This window comes from Sycon ciliatum, chromosome 4 (genome assembly GCF_964019385.1).
Source record: "Sycon ciliatum chromosome 4, ocSycCili1.1, whole genome shotgun sequence".
In the NCBI taxonomy this organism is placed as follows: domain Eukaryota; kingdom Metazoa; phylum Porifera; class Calcarea; order Leucosolenida; family Sycettidae; genus Sycon; species Sycon ciliatum.
Genome location: NC_088646.1, coordinates 17,435,489 through 17,458,975, shown reverse-complemented (window position 1 = coordinate 17,458,975; position 23,487 = coordinate 17,435,489). Strand labels below are relative to the sequence as shown.

Below are 23,487 nucleotides of genomic sequence, written 5' to 3'. Positions count from 1 at the left end.
ACTAGCTGCACACATACTTCAAGTAGCTCTATAATTATGTGAGGACCTGTGATATTCGCGTCCACACGTGAAACAATGCTTGGTGCTGCACAACCATAGCAGTACTGGGCTTCGCACTCAAACACACAGTATCATTTTGATCACAGAATAAAGTTCAGATGTGTACAGTCATGCACATCACAGGTAACAACACCCACAGCTATAGATAGTTATACACAGCTATGTAGAGGAGACAGTTTCAAATAGGAAATAGGTTGCAAACCGGAAAGGGCTCACTATTCGCTTTCTCTCTTGGTATTTCGATTAGAAAACATATGTCACAGGGAGACTATGATGTGTTTTACTCCGAGCCAAAATTTCATGGCTCTGCGATGACCAGCGCCATACCAAGCAGGTGAGTTTTTGACGTGTTGCTTCGCACTGCGACTTGAGTTTTCCGTCTTTCGAAAAATCAACTTCTTGTCGCAGGTAAACAGCGGCTCGCTCGCCTCTCGCCAATATAGCACCGTATACCAATGAAAACTAATGGAAGCACACACAAGGCTTATTGTTGCTCTGTACTGGCCGTCGTGGAGCGATAGCAATTACCTAATTTCAGAACCCAGAGTGAACTTGACATGCACTCCAAAACATTTCCGGTTTGGAGCCATCTCTGTGACACCAAAATTTGAGGGCAACTTGGAGGCAACGAGCCAACACAAAGGAGTGGCTCAGTTCGATCGACTCTGGCCTCAGAGCAAACTTCAACATGCCAGATTCCTTCCACAAACATATTTCGAGTAACAATCCACGCTGATGATCGGTTTGGGTCTACATAATTTTGCTGTCAAACCGTTCCTATTTGAAACCGTCTCCTCTACAGCTCTGTACAGCTATACATCGTTATACACATGTATACACAGGCAAGCACAGAACACATACCTCCTGAGTCTTGCGCTCATGGTCCTTGGGGTTGAAGAACTCGGTGGCACCAAACTGCTTGGCTGTCAACACAAACAAAACAAACAAAAAACAGCCTCAAAGAAAAAAATTGTGAAGACGACCTGACCTCATGGATTGGATGACGGGAAACAAAATTACTAAGCAACACTTCGCAGCAATGAGGTACACTGTTAGCGCAGCAAGCAACTCCATGGTGAGAATAAAGCAGACCTCCAGTCACAACACTGATGACTACTACAGTTGCGCTCACTGAAATCCGACCCACAGTGCAAAGCTGGCGCCCTGGACCAGTTCCGATTACATCATTGTATGTGTACATGTGTACGTCCAGCCGCATTCATTCCATTTCGAGGACGTCAAGGGCCGTGGAAGTTGAGGGCGCCAGCTTTGCACGTTGGGTCGGATTTCAGTGAGCGCAACTGTACAAGTGCAGACAAGGACATTTTAGAAATGGCACAAGAAGGCCCAACACTTCATTGGACAATGGATATCCCGAACATGGCTGTACCAGCACAGGTACACAACAATCTCAGAGACACTCCGAACAGTTGAAACCATATCCAATACAGAACACAACACAGCAACAACCTTCAAGGGAACTAGGTAATAATACCCAGCTTAGCACAAGACTACATGATGTACGGTATGTGCATGTGTACATGTACATACCGAGCTCTGCCTTGTCCGGGTTGATGTCCACTGCAATGATGCGTGTGGCACCGGCCTCCTTGCAGCCCATCACGACGGCAAGGCCCACAGCACCCATGCCCCAGACAGCAACAGAGCTACCCTCCTCCACCTGCAACCAGTCACGACAATAACAATAACAACACCAACGACAGCGACAGCAACAACAGCACCTACATTAGTATCCACATAAGCAAATACGAGAAGGAGAAAGACAAGCTTCGTGGCAATGATGGTAATTACTGAGGAAGAAGGAGTTGAATCAGAGCAGCCCTGTTTTACTATGCTCAAAGACACTGACGTTTCAAAAAGAGTGATCAGTGGACGTGCGCTGTTGTAATCATACAAACAGCATGCAACCTGCTAAGCTTCTTACATGGGCGCACACTAATAACAAAGGTGCAACATGGCTGGAGGTGCAGTAGCAATAACACAACCACACAACAATACAACTAAGTCTGGCTAAAGTTGCAGTGCTAGGCTGGCGCAGCACCTGCTACTGTAACACATTCACAGGCCCACCAGTCATTCTCCTTTTCATTAGCTTTAGCATGTTCATTCACATTCTTCATCATTTGTGAGAACTAGACCTGGTCTAGTGAGAAGGCATTCTACTGCCTGTAATTCTGGTGAAGTAAAATAAAGTAACAACAACAACAACAACGTTTTCCTGCAAAAGTTCTCAAGATGCCACACATATAGTACATTACTTGCAGGCATCCTGTCCCACTGACACATGCATGACTACAGCAAAGGTACAGTTTCAACTGAGGGCGTAAGCCGGTAAGGCAACACCCACAGGTGTGACCTCCAACAGCATACAATATAGCAGTAACAACACTGTTCCAATGGCTACACAGTAACACCACAGCACACATCAATAGCACCATATACATGTACATGTAGCAGTATCAGCAGTTCCAATGGTCGCACAGTGTGGATACCACCACAGCACACGTCACACCAGACCCCCGAGTGAGCAGCAGCTAACCCTTTGAGAGCCAATCGAAAATTTCAGAATTCTCCATATTTTCATGTTCTTTGGAATGCAACTTCTAACAGCTACACCTCTCTCTCTCTCTCTCACCTTGGCAGTGTTCAGTGCAGCGCCATAGCCAGTAGAGATACCGCAGCCCAGCAGACAAACCTTCTCCAGTGGAGCTTTGGGGTTCACCTAAGGAAGCATGCAGCAACAATCAGCATAAAACAGACAGCTGCATACACTGTATTCTTGTGCTAAAGATACACAATGGCAAGTGCAATAACACACGTAGGCAAACGTTTTCAATTTACATTGTGCTTGGCAGTGGTAGACAAAAGACACAACATTACCAGGATCGCCGGAAGCAGTTTTTGATTGATCCGACCATACCATGGCCTTTCATACAGTTAGTGTATGATACAGTGGGTACACATAACCTCCTGGACAGTAAACATGAGTTGGTGGACAACAAGTCAGTCCGGTGATGACCTGCCCAACCGGACCGGTTCCGGTGACGGGCCTGACTACCGTACAAAAAAAAGGGAAATGGCTGCTGCGTACCTTGGCAACAGAGATCTCGGCCACCACGGTGTACTCGCTGAATGTGCTGGTACCCATGAAGTGATAGGCCGTGGTGCCCTTGCAGCGGAAGCGGGATGTACCGTCAGGCATCACACCAGCACCCTGAGTGGAACTGCAGCAAAAAACAATAACAACGAAGAAAGTTACTAGAAACCATAGTAGTAACGAAAACAATGACCCGGACGGCAACGAAAGCAAACACAGTACCAGGACCATGTCGTGGTGAGCAAAGCATCTACACACTGTACACCACTGTGTACTTGAACAAACAGCAAAAAGGATGCTTGAATACCAGTGGTCTGGTGACTGTAGCACGGTGTGCATAAAACCCCGCAGTACATGTACATGTAGCTGCACCGGTGCAGGTCTGCACAGTCATAGTCATTGCTTTCTTGTACTGGAACACAGGCAAGAGTCAGTGAACTGAGTCTCTAGCAGCACAGCTCTTGCAGCGGCAGACATATTTTTCAAGCAGCCAGCAGGCCATCCAAGCCACACACACACACACACACACACACACACACACACACACACACACACACACACACACACACACACACACACACACACACACACACACACACACACACTTGCACACACACACACTTGCACATGCACACACACACACACACACATGCACACACACATGCACACACACACATGCACACACACATGCACACACACACACACACATACATACAGCACACACCATGCTCTCACAAGGCCATACGTACACAGAAAGCATGTGAATTGCATGTATACTGTACTGACCGAATCTTAGAGCAGAGGTTGGTCTTTGGACTTTTGCAGAACTTGCATTCACCACACTGGGGAATGTAGAGTGGGACGACATGATCACCTGCAGCCAGGACAGCATACAAGCCAGCACACACACACATTCCTTCCTTCCTTCTTCTCCACTGCCATGACTGGCTAAGTGGCCCCATACGGGGCAGCTCTTGGATTAGCGCTGTCTCCGGGAAGCGGCACCAGGACCCGACGACTGACGTGACGGCGCATTCCCACGGGTTATAATTGCTATTGAACGCCGCGACCTGCAATGACAGGAGTCTGGAGCTGACCGCCGTCCAGCGAGAGCCTCCGCGTTCAAATGCCTCCCTGCATCTGCCTCGCAAAACGACAGCAACCCCTTCACCACGACGAGCAGGCTCATCCCCAGTCGGTGTTGGGCGGCCACTTGTCAAAACTAAGCAATCTCCGACAGTATATTGATGAGAGCCAAACCAAAGCGTCTCCTGGAGGCCAACGATGTCCATTCCATACTTCTTGAGCTGACGACACACAAGGTCAATTTTTCTCTCCTCGCGAATATTCGAACAAACTTTCCTTGATTTTTTTTGCTTTGGACGCCGTATTCAAATTTCCGTCAGTGTCGACAAGAGTCCTGACGTTCCACGTTCCCAGAGACAGAACAACCTTTCGAGCCGCTGGTGCACGCGAGTGAAAAGACTCTGGGCGAGGGTTTGCAAGACCTCTACACCCAGGCGAAAGAGGGTCAGCGCGAGTGGTCACATCCGAAGTGGCCATGTCGTCAACGCTGAATTTTTCCTCCTCCGCGGCAGCAAGATGAAGACTGCCTTGTCTAACACCGCGTCACTAAGTGTTTTCTACTCACCAGGGCTGGCCCTGGCAGAAGCCAGGAGCCAGCCCGTGGCCCTAAACTCACTACGAAGAAAGAAGAGTTCGGAGCCCCAAAAACTGCTTCCTCCTCTCTCAAGAGAAAACACACACACACATACACACACACACACACACACACACACACACACACACACACACACACACACACACACACACACACACACACACACACAAACGCACGCACACACACACACGCGCGCGTGCGCGCACACACGCATGCACGCACACACACACACACACACACACACACCAGGCCATGTTACACTCATCACCCGATGGACAACTGGCACTGTATCTGCCACCTTCGTGGAACATAACTGTGCATAGGCGGCTCAATATTTTCAACCGATTAGACTACGTCACTTGCTGCACGTTTTAGATGTGATGGGCATTGCCTTTCAAAAGGACTGTCATGGTTTCATCACTGAGTGTATCTACCATGGGGAAACAGGCTCATGTCCAGACCATTTTGAGCAATAACATCAGCATGGCATGCAGCTGCATGGAGAAGTCAAGATTCAAGTGACATGCTAGTGCACGCTCCGGTGTCAAGTAACCAAACTTCATGGGGAATTCGCAGCAATGCCACTGGGACTATGTAAATAGAGAAAGGTTTCGCAACTATGCCATTAGGGAGGTTTCACTATACGTAATTACGTACGGAAATAACGTACGGAAATAACGTACGGAAATAACGTACGGAAATAACGTAGGAACCACACGTAATTTCAATGCGTGAAAATCAGTGCTGCTTGGTTTCGCTCTATGTGATTTCTCAACGACTGCTAAGCATGCTTTGTTGCGTTGGAAACGTGTCGGCTACATGCGCCACATGCCCACGTGTTGCCGGCATATCACGTTCTCCATTTGTTTCCCCCGTGTCGCGTACCTTGTGTTTGGTGCGGCTTGAACGTTGCGATGGATAAATCCGGAACATGAGAACAATATTTCAAAAAGTCCTACGGAGGAGGGAACGCAGGAAAGCGCTTTCCTACGGAAATCTGTAGAGAGATTTACGTACGAAAATTGCCCTCGCTCCCCGGGGCGTGCGGCATAGGGATTTTCATATGTACAGTCTGTATCGGCTATAGAGTGACGGGATATAAGAATATATCGGCTACAGTGATATTGGTGCGAAATATCAAAAGCAAAACGTATTTTATCCAGTACAAATATCACTATAACCAATATTTTCGGATGTAATGATATATCGGATAGTATGATGGCAACAAAGAATCAAAACATGCGTAACACACTATATTATTATCGGCTATAGTGATAACTTTAAAATGCATGTACCAATAATATCAAAGACCCTATTTTTTTACTTTCTTCACGTTGCTTATTTTTATAGTGATACATGTACATGTACATAACAGAATTTTGGAAATGCGGGCACTGTCAACTACATGTATGCAGCAAGTATTTCCTTGCCTTTCATGTGTCGATCGAAAAAAAGAAATCGATCGTATCGCATATAGTGATGCATCGGTTATAGTGATAAAATCACGGAAATCAAAAGGGTACGCTATAGCCGATACAGACTGTAATTAGGTAGAGCGAAACCTCTCTCTTATTAGCAGTGTTCTGTATGAATTTGGCAGCACAAGCACTGGTTTAACACTGCATACAAGGCACACACAATGGTGTCATTCACACAACCTCTGTACAAACAAATACTGCAAACCGCCCAATGTTCGCGTCACTCAAGTTTTGCGATCTCTCAGAACCAGCGAGTTTACGATGGCAAGTGTCCACGGAGCACTGTGGCCACACATATACACTCACGGTTGAAGTTTGATTTCGCGATGGTTAATATTTTGCGTTCCGCTCTTCTCGCAAAATTAGCAAAATTAACACGTCGCAAACAATAGGCAGTTTACAGTAATAGGAGTATAATCCTGTACTTACCGGGCTGCACGGAGGTGACTCCCTCGCCGATACTCTCCACAACACCGCCACCCTCATGACCCAGGATACAGGGGAACTTGCCCTCGGAGTCTGCACCGCTCAGCGTGTAGGCATCGGTGTGGCACACACCAGAGTAGAGGACCTTGATGCGCACCTCGCCTGCCTTTGGTGGGTCCACCTGGGTGTCACAGTACAGGAGAAATTGGCAACATTAGGCATTTTCAGCAATTATTCATTAGTCGAGGGAAAGGAAACGGGAAAAGTCTGAAGAAAAAAACTGACTGTTACCACCAGGACTCGAACCAGGGACCTTCGCTTGAGGCCAGCAATTACTTATAATAAAATTTTAATATTATTTTGTGCGCAACAAAAGTACATGCATCCCAACCTGGGCACTTGCCATCCGCTCTAACTCTGACTACTCTGGCACACAACTGACACAGTACCAACAAAACACAGCTAAAGATGTTCAAACGCTTCGGCCATTGGCATTCAACAGTGAGTGTCAGTTGTGCGGAGAGTAGTGTCAGAGTGGAGGGGGAGAGGGGCCGGGGGGGGGGGGGGGGCAAATTCCTGGATGTGAAGATTAGGCTACAGCAGTACAGTACAGGAGGTACATAGCTTACTATCACGAATAAATGTACCGGTATGTGCTATTGGTGAGTATGTATATGCATGCATTGCTGTTGAGCTCAAGTCAGTTTTTGCTTCGAGATTTTGCTATGAGGGTCAGAACAGCAACAGCAGCACCAGCACCATTCCACGTACAGCCATCTTCGGGTTGCATACGGTGTTGCAGGGTCCATACAGTACATTCGATACTTTTCAAGAACAGCCGGGTGGAAAAATGTCCACGTGCATGGTCTAAATCTAAGGCCAGTTGGGGTGTGGTGTGTTGGAGCATACACAGGGTAAGTGCACACAACAACGGGGCTTTAGGCAGGAATTGTACAGCGGAGCGTGCAAGTACCGGCATGGCGCAGGGGACGGTCTGTTCGAGTCATAGTGTCATACACACCAAATCCAAGTCAGGATGGTACTCATACTCACCAAATCCAAGTCAGGATGGTACGGGTATGGTGCAGTGGCTGGGCGGCCAGCTGGGACTGAACAAGCAAATAGGCAAGGGAACAGGGTAGGGGCCCTAGACTAGTGCCAAGCAAAATACGGCATTATAAATGTATAATCCTTGGAAGTGCACCATTGACCATGAACCTACGGCTCTTGCAATTCATGTGTGTAGACTCAGTATGTATGTGCCACCCGCAGTCTTACCTACCTATCACAAGGCTACAGATCTGTTGTGTATAGTTGGATATGTTTGAAGTGAAATGGCACATTACCAGAATCCATAACTTATGGAGAACACAGCTACAGTATCAGAGAAATGTTACCAGGTACTTTTCTTTTCTCCCCCTTTGTCAAAGGCATACTACATCTTGTTCCGTATGGAACATTTGACCTGCACGTGAATTTGAAAAAATACGGCAGTCGCATTATGATGGCTCACCTCCACCTGTTCAATCGTGAGTGGCTTCTTCGGCTCCCATGCAACTGCTGCACGGCACTCAATAGTCTACAACAACGCAAAGACACGACGTTCATCTCCGGCACAAGAATTCACACCGTAGTGGCGATAGAATATTCTTACTTTGCCAACAGTGTCCGCCATGGCTCAAATCAGTTTCCGACACGTTCAGCAAAGGCTACTTGACGAAGAGAAACAAACTGTATGCAATGCAGCACGCTCGATGGGCCACCCTCAAAAAGGTCTTTTTATTTTCCCAGCCCTGCCATCTCACTTGGTGAAGATGACGATTCCGTGAACTTGCTTTGAACCCCCGACAAGCAACAAGATCAGAAGTAGTGTGACCGAGCAGTTTGGGACATCACGCCTGATCCCTTGCCGTTGTCTGGGCCATGGGAGCTTATTTACTTTGGACTCCCAAATCTTGGTGGTGCTAGCAACAGAAAGGTGGATTGCCATGATTCCAACCTGGGAGTATTGAGAAAAAAGATGAGAAAAGACTTTTAAAAGTCTGTTCACACCACGCATGACATATGCAGACACACACACACACACACACGCCTTTGACGTTTTGACGCCCATCGCCAGATGCAGAGGCGATGGTAACAATGCTACAGCAGAAGCCATAGCAACTAAGTTACTTGTTCTAAGATTGCACCATTCAACAATGTGTAAGGCTGAAGAATTGACCACCACCAAGGAGTACAACGTCATGTACATGTACGAGTACTCCCTGACCGCCACTATTCACACACTCATACTCCTGCCCATCGCGGAAGAGATGATAGCGAACAAGCTATGTTAGACATAGCAACTTGAACATCATTCGACCAGCTTGCAAGGCTGAGGAGCTCACCGCCACTAATTTTAGCCTGGTCTACACCACACGGCCGGTTGAAGTGGCTTGCCACTGAATCCCTATTTTCCTTTTTTCCACACACACACACACACACACACACACACACACACACACACACACACACACACACACACACACACACACAAGCATTAAAGCACCGGGTGGGCATTGATATTCACCAAAGCTTGCACTAACTGTGAAAATCAAAGCAAGTATTGTTCTTAGTTCAACAAGAAACAATGCCCAGCAAGAAATGTTTGCGCACTTGAAAAAGCGAGCATGACTGTACAAATCTGCAGAACGCAGACATTTTCGGAAAAAGAGGAATGTAAATAAATATGATGACGAGGCCTATGTACAGATAAAGGAGACAATGACACAGTATTTCAAGAACTTAAAAAATTTAAAATCAGATGGCTGTCATGATCTACTGTAGATTGGTCTATTATTTTTGGACGTTTTCACGGTTGTAGTGTTCTGAAAGCGTAGATTGGGGAATACGCTTCAACATCTCCTTCGGGAAGATGCGCAGCAGCTGCCAGCCGATTTCCAGAGACTCGAAGATGGTTCGGTTTTCATACGCTCCTGATGACACACAAGAACAATGCAAAGGAATGCAATGTGAAAGGAGAAAGTGACGGAAAATAACACAAAAAGAAGAATGATGGCACCGTTGTACTCATGTACAGACGTGTTGAATGCCATCCATCTTCTACACGCCAACACGCAGGCATGGCCATGGCCAAAATTTTAATCGTCTGATTTAGAAGACACTAGGGAGCTTCAGTGACTCGTTGCGAACTCGCAGAAAAATCTATTTCGTTCCGTGTTTGAATTGTGTAATGCGTAAACTAGAGAGGTTAAGTGACTCGTGAACAAGGCGCACTTTGATTGCCATGGCAACACGGCGGCAACTGAAACAGCAACTGGGAGACACCAACAGAAATACGGTAACAACTGCACGGGAACTTGTCTTGCCATGATACCTTTCTCTTAACTTTAAAACCTAGACCTGACCCGCCAACTAGTTTTGTATTAAAAATGAGTCACTGAACCTCGCTCCAGTCCAAAGATTCACGCCATCTGAAAAGTTGAAACCAATCCGAAAAAGAGCCTTTCCATTTTTGCCAGAAACCAGAAAGGTTGACCTGTGTGTGTACGTAGCAATGTGCAGAGGTAAATTCAATGCATGTATGTCACCTTTACCACACGAAGAAAATTGACCATTTTTCAGGTGTCTGGAAAAGGCAGTAGCAGCACTGTATGCCCCCAGGCCCTTCCGGGAGCAGGATTTGAGCTTACTTGCAGTCTAGCCTAATAGCATAGACAGGCACTACATGTTTCCCATGTCAGTAGACAAGCTATATTGTTCTTGTGCACACCTGCATTGGACAAGGCCAACAGAAATGTCACCTTACCTTGTGCAATGAAGTTCTTCTCAAACTTTCCAAGGAACTCCAGATAGAGCAAGTCATCGGGCGTAAGAGCTTCCTCTCCAACCACAGCCTTCATGGCCTGCACATCCTTGCCAATGGCATAGTTAGCATACTGCAGAAGGACAAACAAATACGAGAAAGTTAAATTACCCCGCACCTGAATAAACATTGCTACAGAAAAAATATCGGTTTGCACAACACACTGCACAGCAAATCGCACTAAACACTGATAAGTACAGTACATTGCAGGCTCTCACATGCTCATTGGTCATCACCACTGCATGGCAATCTACTGTAAATCAACACATTTTGGCCGGTGAGAAACTTTGGCCGATCCTGAGATAAACCTTTGGCCGATTGGAGTTTTCAAAAAATGAAATCGATCGGTAGTTGTTGCTCTCACATGCATCATTTGCCTCCATGACAAACTTTGCCTGGTTGGCACCAAGCGGCGAAATCAGCGAAATTAAACCGCCAGCGAAAATTAGTTGATTTACAGTACTTACCATCTGGTTGGACACATCAGAGTGATCACGACGTGTCATGCCTTCGCCAATAGCAGACTTCATGAGACGAGAGAGCGAGGGCAGTACGTTGATTGGAGGGTAGATTTGTCTGTTGTGCAGCTGACGGTCAACATAGATCTGACCTTCTGTGATGTAGCCGGTCAAGTCAGGGATAGGATGGGTAATATCTGCAAAAAGAAACACGACCCAATGTTGCACAGAAAAGTAAAATGGTTACGTAGGTCTATCTATGACAGACACAAGAAAAAACTCTAAAGCGGAGTACCATTTCTGGCATGCATTCGTAAGTTCTGATGCCAGTTCTCCCCCAATTCTGGTCATGCACACAGTCACACACACAAGGCATATGTCCTAACTCTCCAGGACCAAACACAGAGGCCTTACACAAACCAAACTGATGATGCTACTGTCCAGGACCCTATTGCACTTACCATCGTTAGGCATAGTCAAAATAGGAATCTGTGTGATAGAACCATCTCTGCCTTCAACACGACCAGCACGCTGTAGACAGAGGAAAAGGAAACCCGAATATTAAAATATGATGTGATCATACTTGCAGTCCCAGTCCGGACTGGGACGACAGGCAGGTACAGGACGGGCCCACATCTAGTTTGCCTGCATCCGCAAGCTCAGGCATGTACGAAAATGAAAGCCTGTTTGCTAAACAGGCTGGTCTGGTTAGCCAGCTTTCCGGGTGCCTCACATGCCCGAGATCCCGGATGCGGGTAAGGTAACAAGCGGGCCGGAGTTTCACACAGAATCGATCCTTTAGACAAACATGCAGCAAACAACTTCCATCCTGATGGTCATCGGATAGGGTCTGTATCCCACCCCAGTCTGAGTAGAGGCATGGCATGCTCTGGTTCAGGAAATACCAGATACAAGCACCATGAAGATACAATTATCTACAAACAAAACGAGGTGTTGAGCATTCTAGCAACCAGTCAAGAAGGAGTCTACTTGTGCGTGCACCAGGCTTGCTGACTTACTTCGTAGATAGTTGCCAAATCAGTGTACATGTAACCGGGGAAACCACGACGACCGGGCACCTCCTCACGAGCAGCAGATACCTGAGTAAAACAAGCAAAGAGTGATTGGATGGTGAGATATCTCTATAAAATGACACAGACAACCATACTGGAGATATGACTTAAACCAAGAGTTCATAACCCCCCAGAGTGTGCAACTCCACTATGGGTGCTGTCCCGACAGAATTTCAAGTTGACGTCATTTTGATGATGCAATGCGCACTGTACACGGATTATCAGACGAATCCGGAACCTGTGGTTGACCGAAGCCGATCGATCCTGTACAAATTATTGCAAAGAAAAACGTGTGATGCGTTGACACCCGTACACATGTTGTAAATCACTGCTGCAAGGAGCATTGCGTCATAAATAATGACGTCAACTTGAAATTCTGTCGGGACAACAGGGTATGTGGGAGTTGCACACTCTAGGGGGGTTATGTACTCTTGCTTAAACCCACTCAGAAAAGTAGACGTGCAACCCATTCGAACCCATACTCAATTGCAGGATCACTGTCGTACAAAGCAGTGAAGAAGGAGATCAGGAATAAGAATAAGCACACAAGAGAAAAGAAGCAGATGTGTGTGTGTGTATGTGTGTGTGTGTGACCACCAGGGAAGTCAGTGTCAGCTTACCTCACGCAAGGCATCGGCATAGGAGCTCATGTCGGTAAGAATGACCAGAACGTGCTTGCCGCACTGATAGGCCAAGTACTCAGCGGCAGTCAGGGCCAGACGAGGAGTGATGATACGCTCAATTCTTAACGGGAGTAAGGAGAATGAAGAACAAATAGAGGTTATGCGAGTGATGTCACGGTGGTGAGTCAGCGGAACTGCTGATGGGCACTGTGAAGCAGCGGTTTCCATCGTTTCGTTTCAGCTAGTGCATCACCGTGCTGTGCCTTTGCCAAAGCATCTCAACTGATCATGCAATCGCAAAACCTCGACATACTGTGTGTGTGTTGCAGAATGCTGTTGCCAAGCTAGAATGCACTACTAGTTTTGAAAACTTCACTGGCCAAAATAACTAGAAAGCTAAGGCCAATATAATAATCTTCCGTCAATGTGCTCTACTTGCTGGACTTGGTCAGTATCAGTTTCCCATTGCTTGTTTTCAATGATCACTTGCTGGTACAAACTGAATGTACAGCACTTGAAAGCAACATCCTGACATAGATATCTGGTGAAAATGCTAGTCTTGGTGGGAATGTCACCGCCCATTGCACTACAACAATGCACACATACTTCTAACTAAATGCATTGCCATGGATAGAGAGGTTCATAGTAGTGGGAAGGAGGCGCGCAGGCAGAAACGTGATATCATACTGCATGGGGAACTCACGTCGGATCGTTAGCCAAGTTCAAGAAGAGGCACACGTTCTCCATGGAGCCGTTCTCTTCGAAATCCTGCTTGAAGAAACGAGCAGTCTCCATGTTGACCTGTACACACCATGCAGCAATGAGCATAGGATACAATATCACAAGTTAGTAGGAATGTGCTGCCTTAGAAGGGATTACTGACAACTGCAAATGTACGGACACTGACTTGATGATCATAGGGAACACCGCGAGTGAGTCCACAGGGTATGACTGCATTGAAGGAAATTGCTCACAACCGTGCATATGTACAGACACTGACTTAGGCAAAGCAACACGACTTACACCCATGGCGGCAAAGACGATGGCAAAGTTGTTGCCAGCTTTTCCGTCCTTCTTGTCACCGGCATCTACAAGGCCAGCCTGTCGGCAAATCTGAGCGGCGATCTGTAATGAGTCAAGGAGAGGGAAATTATTAGTTTGCATGGATAGAAGAAGATTCTCTTTGGGTAACACACTCAAGGATTCTGCAGCCCAAAGAGCATATTCTCCACAGATAACAGACACATTTCAACTCGATGTAAAATTATGAAAATAAAAAGGATTCTTGAACCCGACACAAATGGGCAACAGACCACCAATCTTCTTCAGTAAAGCAATGATTTTGGAAACGCAACATTGCAAAGCCAAGTAAGTTGGAGAAAGCCGAAATGGCTCTGACATGCTAGCTGGCCAGAATTGGGTAATCATATCACCAAATCTCACTAGTGGCAACCAGGTAGCACCGGGTTGGCTAGACAAGGGTGAGCTCCAATGGGAAGCACTTCTATTTGCATTCCGGGGCTAGCTAGAACTATATTATATAGATTGCAACCGCATTGGTTCGCATGCTTGCTTCAAACCTTACAGTCATGTCATTTGCATACTCACCCACCTGGTACATGTGCACGCTAGCAGTGATCGTAACTTACTTCGTTGTGAGGAAGACCAGCAGCAGAGAAGATTGGGATCTTCTGACCTCGGGCAATGCTGAAATGTACAAAACACAGCAATCGGGGAGGACATGCTATCAAATTTAATGGTATGACACCATTTGAATGATGCCAGCAAATGTTCAGCACATAAAGCCAAATATTACATGAAATGACCACTACCACCACCACCCATGCCGGAGACCACTTGCATGACGAAATAAGTGTGCCTCGGAGAGTTCAAAGCAATCAGGGACCACCGGAGCTCTGTTGATATGACAAAACATAAGTACATGTACCGTAAAATCCCGGCAGAGCGCCCCTACCTCCGCCACCCTTCGAGAAGGTCCAGGTGGGGAGGGGAGGATGGGCGAGTCCTACTTGCCGCATTCTCTACTACATGAAACATTACCCACCCTACGAAAACATTGCGTGTGTCTCGTACACCGACAGGCGGTCAAGAGTAGGGAGTCGTAGAGAATCCATCAAAACCCAGGGTTTGTGCGATCCATGGTCAAGAGGGTGTGAAGTTGTGAACTGTTGCGTACATGCAGTGAAGAGCAAGCGAACGCTAAAGTTTGTTTGTACCCAGAAATTTCGTTGGCATGCATTGTCAAGTATGTGTGGCGTCATCACTTCGAAGCCCTGTATAGTCCCCTCACATACCTGTTCATGGTGTCGATAGCAGAAATACCAGTCTGGATCATTTCCTCCGGGTAGATACGCGACCAGGGGTTGATGGGCTGACCTGGACGAATGATGAAAGCAGACAATAATAAGTGCAGACAAAATGAGAACCAAAAAGGGAAGATAACATCGAAGCAAATGCCAACTATGTTGGAATATTGGCAGCAAATACAATTGAATGACAGCCAGCTCTAACCATTCACCATATATATAGAATGGGTGCATTATCACCTTCAATATCATAACCCTACTGTCAGTCATGACTACCTTGAATATCCAGGAAGTCCTCAGCCATGATCGGAGGTCCTTTGTCGATTGGCTTTCCAGAGCCGTTAAACACACGTCCTGAACACAACAGACAAGGCCAGCAGATCACACAGCAACGTCAATATCCCCAGAGCCTACCACTGTGCATGATAAAAAGGGGCCACTTTCTATCCAACTGTGGGTAACTCTGGGCAGATATGCCAGCACAATAGCAATATTTCTGAATATGCAAGATACACCACTTGGTAGACAGACAGAGGTGACATACTAACATAGGCTGCGGCTAGTTTCCACCGAGCACCCTCAGCGCAGTACAAAAATTCAGGGATGGACTTAGTAAGCCATCATGAGCAGGACATCAGGCTAACAGCATGTACCAACACTAGAGCAAACGTATACAGTACTAACCGAGCATGTCTTCGGACACTGGCATTCTCATGATGTCACCAGTGAACTCGCATGCAGTGTGCTTGGCATCAATACCGGAGGTACCTTCAAACACCTATGTCGACGATGACCAAACGTGACAACAACAGCAACAAAACAAAGATATGTAAAAAAAACCGAAGTTTTGAGGTTTCATGCAGTTACATCCGGCGAAGTAGAAGACGAGTCATGTGAACACACCCATTCGAAAATACACTGCCAATCCTAAGCAGTTTCAAACTTTTCCATATATATTATAACAACATGTTGGCGCTCGGCCATCACCAGGAAAAAACAATGTTTGTAGATGATGGCAAAGTGATGAAACGTTATAAAACGAAGGTGATTGGGATTTGCAGTAGATTTTGGAACTTGTGTCCACCTGATCCATCTTTTGCCAAATAATGCAGATTGCTCAAACTCTTACAAAGTGCATTATGTAAGAACATGGCCCTCAGGGAAGTGTTTGCACAGTACATTGTGGTTTGTGTTGGGTGAAGAATGTAGTCTTCTGTAGTCTCTCTCTCTCTCTCCCTCCCTCTAAGTAAAAGGAAAGGATGCCTTTCACTGCAAACAAAGGAGCTAGCATTGCATGATAAAATACTAGTATACATGCATGGATAGAAGTGCTTTCGGAGTGTCCTACAGCACCTAAGGGTAGACATGTTATCAGCATCTCTCAGGCAACCTAAACGTAGTTCAGAAACGGGAAAATCTTCAACAGTTCAGCGCCGACTGGGTGACAAGTCCTACCTGCACAACGGCCTTGTCGCCGCTGACCTCCAAAACCTGACCCTGGCGCTTGGTTCCATTGGGCAAGGTCAAGTTGACGATTTCGGCAAACTTGGCAAACTGGCGAGAGAAAAAGATAACAAACACGCAGGGGCACATAAGGAAGAAGGGGGCGAGGTTAATCCGTGGTTGGTTATAATCCCCTCTTTCGCACTTTGTGCGCCAATTGGTCATGAACCACGAGTTGAGGGAAATGGAAGGCGTAATAGTTGTGTGAAATCAAAATAAATAAATCTGGCCCACATAACATATAGACGGAGACTACATAAAACACTGCGAAGAAAGCGGGGACAAAGAGTTGGAACGGCATGCATACCTTAACTTTCTCAAGGATTACAAGAGGACCATTCACACCGGCCACAGTCTTGTAAGCTGCAGGAAACCAAGGTAGAAACAAGACGCACAAAGCAACAGCAGACAGAAGTAGGAGTGCTCAGTAAGTGTCTTATTACTGTCACATGAAGATAACCCCTCCCCATCACGACTACTAACAAGAACAACTATGTTGACTAAGTAACCATCTACCCCACGTATTTATTTACTTTAATCTCTGAGACCCCGCAGCCATACGGAGTTAGGATTGTGATTATCGCCCACTATCAAGAGGTGGCAAGATAGGTAAGCCGCACGGTGTGTCTACCATGTTGCTCAGAATTCTAGCCTACTGTCCATGAGATGGAGTCAATGAAGGCTATGAAACAGAGCTCTAGTTCTCTTGCCATCACTTTTTCAACGAGGCCACACAAATCTGCTATGACACAAATACAAGCTCTCCTTGACAGGGGCGTCGGAAGGAGTTTAACATTGGTGCGGCCAAAGTGTGAGAGGGGGTCTGGGGGTCCTCCCCCGCGAAACTTTTTGAAAATTGGGCCTAAAAAGCCATATTTTAACGCTACAGAATAATAAAAAGGATATGCATGCTGATGATACACCGCATTGTCGATGTAAAACATGGTACCTGTAGTAGCTTTACAAGAGTCGACAAGCCACCAACAAGGTTGAAATGTAAAAAAATAAAAAAAACTTCGAAAATTATTGGTGCGGCTTTGGCCGCACCTGCCGCACCGGTCCTGACGCCCCTGCTTGATACCAACTCAGTATAAATAAACACTCTGGCGACAGGTGCAAATTGTGGGAACAAGGGATGAAGCCCAACAATACGGCGAGGTGATACAAATAGACGCGATACGCTAAGATGACAGGTGCTATTTGCTGTACGACAGGGAGTTGAAACATCTCGGGAGATGTCACAGGCAAGTTGAGCGTGAACGGTTTCGCTGCCAGGCTGCCCATTCCAGTTGCCCTTGTGCGAGTCAATTCCTGCAGACGTTTGTATACCATCTATGGTCTGGGTAACGTTTGGGGTCAGAAGGTCGGGGCCTCCACTGCCATCTAATGCTACATAGATTACGCATCGCGTAGAACTTCAAGTTTTGGAACTGAAATGCGCATCATTTCAGTCACGTTGGTCTTGGGTTGTCTCCATACATCGCTAGATGCTTCAAATCCCTGGAAGGGGCGTCAGAAGGTATTCTACATGTCTTTTGTGCGGCTATGAAAAGGCAGGGGTCCGCACCTGCCGCACTGGTTCTGACGCTCCTGCCTGGCATAGTACACATAGCGAGGATTGAGAAAATGCAGCCTCATGGAAAAGTTAGCACCCTGCTCCGGTGAAAAGACCCGTGTTCGTAATGCAGAGATATCATAGTGCATGGCGCTAGTACACTCAAGACATCACGCCACGAGGCTGAATACCAGCATGTACAACGACATACATGTCGAAAGGGTATGCTTCTTTGATCTGGATTCATAATTATCTGACATGTAGTGGCATAATTATCACACCTGAGCAAAGTGTGTAGGACTATGTGGAGTTACATGTATTGGGTAGTGACATTGCACGGTGCCATGATACCGGTAGGTGGCCCGGCACTCGACATAGAGGATGCCATGCATGTGAAAATGCACATACAGTACAATACTTTGGTAAGTATCTGCGCAAATCTGGCTCTCCTATGCAAGCCATGCTCGACACTACTGTTGTATGTAGCCTGACATCTTGCAGGTCAAGGTAACATAATATTACATGACATGCATGTGGTATGACTCGACGAGAACGTGCATGGTGTCGATAGTGTACAACATGCACACTCAGTACAGTAGAATGGCAGGGGTGATGACAGTACAAGGCTGTCAACAACTCCGGCTCGACACATACATGTAGGAACGCCGCATTCGTACACCGAATACACCCTATTGTAAACGGAACATTCAAATATACTCATACATAGTCATAGACAAAATGTGGAGAGGATCAGCAACTGGCTGTAGATGTACATATGTCAGAGCTATCAATGACATCATTATCATGTTTTGTGAGATATTACAGTCTAGCTTCACGATCGCGCAAACCGCGAAGGAAGGAGGAAGAGACGAGAACAGCCTCACACCAGTTACAAGTACGAGTTTTGTTTTAGTGCTCACGGAATGTCACATGCACATAGGAAGGAAGACTGAGAGTTCTGTCGAAAATCTCCTCTCATCAGATTCTCAATGTACTCAACGATATTGAGAACATTTACCGCCTTCGGGCAAACCGATACTCGAAACCACATGGCACGCAGACGACCATTACATCTTCATATAGGCAGTACTTACTTGTCGATGGGTCCTTCCTGTAATTCTTTCCAGGGGTCAGCAAACCTTCGGCAGTGCCGCCGAGCATATCAAAACCTACAGTCGCCATCGTTCCGAAATTTGAGTGTGATTATTGAGCATGCGCACAAGCCTTATCTATGGTGGCTGTTCACTTCCTTCTTCCCCACAAAACTTTGGAGACGGCGTGCCGTTGTGTGCTCCGGAGGCCGCGGGACAAGCACTGATATTTCTTTGGTTTGCGTTAAGATCGGATTTTAATTCTAGCAGTACAGCATGATAGCTTTGGAATTCGTAGACTTCTGGCCGTCACTCCAAGGTTAGGAAATGCCAGAGGCATCTCCTAGAAACTTGGAATGTGCAAAAAAAGTGACCACGCTTGCATCCCCGGCATGCCGCATAATGATCGTTGGACGATGGAGCTGCACTACACGTGGAAGTGAACTAAAGTGCATCATGTCTCTGAGGACCCGCAAGCTTGGACTCAGACTTCTGAAGGTTCGTGGCTGTTTTTTTATTTCAGGTATTTACGGTCCATTTAGTTTTAATTTTTGAGGATCTACATAATTATACATGGTTGTATAGAGTTGATAATCAAGCGAGGTACGGAGGGCTTGATGGACCAGCCCGATCCATGGCTTTGATCAGTCATCAAGCCCGACGGTACATGTACCTCACTTGAACATGGTTCAGACCGGGGAGTCGTATAAACCCGGGTTTATACGACTCCCGGCTTCAGACGGCCCCCCACATTTTGAATCGCTTTATTCTTTGGGTGATCTCGAGTATGGAGCCATGTGCATGCAATGTCGGTCCGAGTTCGGTGATTTGGGATTTCAGAGCAGCTTCTAAAGTCTAAAAGGTGCACGCCGTTTTCGTGCCGTTCGTAAGTTTCACACAAACTTTACAGGAAAGGGTGAGTCATGGACGATCGACCTGTTGTTGATGAGAACATTCTCGAGACTGATACTTACTAGTAGTTCTAGTCCTGGTGGTGACAGTCAATTTTTTCTTCAGACTTTTCCCTTTTCCATTCCCTCAACCAGTGAATCTGTCCCCGGGGAAAATCGCGATTCCGCGGCCGCGTTTTTTGCCATTTTTTAAAAGACCGCGTTTTCTGCGATTTTCCCCGCGATTTTTGAACCTTTTGTTGCACTACACGTACACACAGTGCACTGTTCAGTCAGCAACGTCTCATCATGGCGGCTTTGTACTCAAATATGACCAATGCTTACACCAGAGACTTGTAACTGATTGATTTCACTACATACTCACTGAAAATTGCCTCATATCAACTGCAAACTTGCCGCATATCAATAATATTCACCGCGTATTTACCGCAAATTCACCGCAAATTATGCCATCTTATGCTGCGTTTTACCGCGTTTTTTTGCGATTTTTTCCGTGATTTTCCCCGGGGACAGGTGAATAACTGATACTTAGGTAAAGTATCCGATTACCTTGATCATACACATATTCTTCACGCTGAGAGCTCTGCAGTGCTGGAGCTCAGGGAGTCGTAAAATATGACTCCCTGTTGGAGCTAGATTTCAAACTCCGCAAGTTGAGAGCCACCTCATCCCCGACCACCACCCGTGTTGGTTTCATGTTCTTATACTTCGAGTAGTAGCCAGACCACCGTGAAAAGAATGAGACCTACCAGTAACTAGTGGGCATGACCAGGCCTTTGATGATTCCCTGTATCAGTTGCCCCTGACTGCGGGCACTGACGGCAAATTCAAAGCCTGCTCTCCGAGGCAGCTGATTGGCCGTGACCTAGCAAAGGGCATGAGGGTCGTTTGAGCCCTGATTCATGTACCGGTACTGATGAGTAGCCCTTTCCCAAAGGTGCTCGCCCTTTTTTTGCCCTTTTTGGCCCTTTTTGGAAAAGCCCGTTTCTTTCGCCCTTTATTGCGTTTTTTGGTGAATATCGCCCTTTTTGAGCTTTTTTAGCTGAAAAAGTGCTAAAATCTGTTTGCTCATGCATGCGATCACAGTTTCCGAGTGCTCGATGGGCCTTGGCACGCCGCTTTTTTTTGGGGGGGGGGGGGCAACAAGTTGTGAAGCCTGTACACAATGACAATGCTGTAAAAAGTGGGTTTTTTGAACTTTACTTCCTGTTTTGCCTTTCGTGGACCGATAAATGAAAGAGTGCGTATTCATTCAAGTTCTCAGCTTGGGTTCATATCTGAACATGTATCATGGCTATGCTTCACTGAAAAAAGAGCACTTTTTGCCTGTTTTCACTGAAAAAAGAGCACTTTTTCAGCATATTTTGAGGGACGCGAAAAGCACTAAGTGCGCCTTTGGGAAAGGGCTACTGATGAGTGATGTACACTGCTCACATAGCAGAGTCACCAACACATCATTCCTGCAGCATAGGATTTATGCACATACTGTACCGTGCTGCGTAACACCGTGTATGTCGCATGATTAATTGCCCGAGTAGCGGCGAGTACGAGTGAGTACAAGGCCAGCTTCCGCAGTCCGAGTCACCGTGGTCACTGCATGTATGTAGGCACTACATGTACAACCCTTTTAAGAGCGGGAAGTAAATTGTTTCCTTAGAGACAAAAAAAAGCTAGATCCGTGACTGGGAAAAAGACCACAAACTTCAGGTTCTTCACTACCAACATTCTGAAAAAGTTTCACAAGTAGACTTCCATGCCTTCTCCTCATGGGATGTGCAGGCAACGAACAGAGGAACAGGAGCAATGAGCTAAGATAAGGATGACCGTAAAAGGTGAAACGATGTGAAGAAACATAACAAGCGTGAAATGTAGTGTGACAACAATATAGACAACCAATGAACATACATTTAATTAACGAGTTATTGACGACCTACATTTACCTAACATCCTTGTAAGTGTGAATTTGATCTGTTTGCAGAGGTTAATTTATACAGCTTTCAAAACATTCAACAACTGAGGAGAAGGCACGGAAGTTGACTTGTGAAACTTTTTCAAAACGTTTATTGCCACTCTCGCTATAATATGCCATTCAGGACAACATGCAGAGAATGAGGAGACAGAGAGACAGAGAGAGCCGGTGACGGTACATATTAGGTACATGTATGAAGAATGTAAGAATGTGTACAGTGCTGCAGAACTTTGTGTCGAGAAAGAAGGAAAGATCAGGTACAGACGTACAGTCCTATTGAACAAGAAGGCGAATAAGTCAACAACAGCCAGAGATAACTTGTACTCTTGCTTGAACATGTATATGTATTTGTCTGGGTTATTATTGTTTCGGAGGCGGGTTTTTCCCCAGTTAAAGTCCATTAGCCTTGCTGAGGGGCTCGCCAGGCATGCTTATCCGCTGCTACCTGGCTACGTTACGTATCCGTGTGAAGTCCCTCATGTCCGAAACATAGGATCGAAAGTCACTCTCCCTTTAGGGTCGTATCTGCCTTGATTGTGCCCACAAAAAGGCACATGATGACTGTGCGGTCGATGGTCGTCCTCAAAATGCAGCCGAATCACATCGAGTTTATCAGTCAAATAAATACTGTAAAACAATTATTGTGTACTCAGTATCAATTATCGACATGACAACATAACAGATTGAGTAACATTATCATAATGTTGCCATTGTTGAGTGAATCACCTAAAATCTAACTGCAGAGTAGTAAGAACTACTAAGAAATGCCTCTAATTTTAGTGGTGGATGATCTCAATGAGTCACCAAGTATCTACTAGTAGTACATGTAGTAGCAAGAGTACATAACCCCCCGTTATGTACTCTTGGTAGTAGATCTACATGATTGTACTACACTCTCTCTACATCAGTAGTCTGTGCGGCGGTCATTGCAATAAATTGTAGATGTACTGATCTACATGTATGCCAGGCTAAGGTTTGGACAATGCGTGTCCAGACCTGGACCAGATTGGATGCATGCATGCACACAATGACATGTGTATGTCATACTGTCAGTCGAGGCTCGTATTGCTGATCGTAGATCATGGCATCATGTGCCACTCCAGGTAAAAGGGACATACATGTACTACTTAGTACTACTATTACTAGTAAGTAATACCGGTACATCTGGTAGATCCTACATGACTCACCGATCGACTGTACTGTCTGTAGTGTAGATTTGCCTAGATAAACCTCTGTATTTTTAGCGTGCATCGGGGGTGTCAAATATTTAGTTAGACAGGGAGTCGTATTATACGACTCCCTGGCCTGGCGTACATCTAGATCTCGCGACGACAAAACAATGAACACTG

At 46.1% G+C, this 23,487-nt stretch overlaps 2 protein-coding genes across 2 annotated transcripts in view; both read right to left on the bottom strand.

Moving 5' to 3' along the window:
- Positions 1-8,646, bottom strand: part of LOC135814757 (alcohol dehydrogenase class-3-like) — a 15,032-nt gene extending 6,386 nt beyond the window's left edge. Inside the window, exons 1-8 of the mRNA XM_065327925.1 lie at positions 8,418-8,646; positions 8,277-8,342; positions 6,767-6,944; positions 3,965-4,052; positions 3,173-3,305; positions 2,717-2,803; positions 1,612-1,741; positions 922-983 (exon numbers count right to left, since the gene is read on the bottom strand). Coding sequence (XP_065183997.1) covers positions 922-983; positions 1,612-1,741; positions 2,717-2,803; positions 3,173-3,305; positions 3,965-4,052; positions 6,767-6,944; positions 8,277-8,342; positions 8,418-8,438 — 765 coding nt within the window. The 5' untranslated portion in view covers positions 8,439-8,646. The remainder of the gene's footprint in view (positions 1-921; positions 984-1,611; positions 1,742-2,716; positions 2,804-3,172; positions 3,306-3,964; positions 4,053-6,766; positions 6,945-8,276; positions 8,343-8,417) is intronic.
- A 662-nt stretch (positions 8,647-9,308) lies between these two features.
- LOC135814754 (V-type proton ATPase subunit B-like) lies at positions 9,309-19,385 on the bottom strand. The gene is made up of 15 exons (XM_065327921.1): positions 19,262-19,385; positions 16,920-16,975; positions 16,565-16,663; positions 15,794-15,887; positions 15,386-15,463; positions 15,098-15,179; positions 14,432-14,489; positions 13,806-13,907; positions 13,486-13,583; positions 12,780-12,903; positions 12,106-12,186; positions 11,548-11,617; positions 11,096-11,283; positions 10,572-10,701; positions 9,309-9,738 (listed from the first exon to the last, which is right to left on the bottom strand). Exons 1-15 carry the CDS (start codon positions 19,347-19,349, stop codon positions 9,599-9,601), a joined length of 1,488 nt encoding a protein of 495 aa, XP_065183993.1. The 5' UTR covers positions 19,350-19,385; the 3' UTR covers positions 9,309-9,598.
- Positions 19,386-23,487: the final 4,102 nt, after the last annotated feature.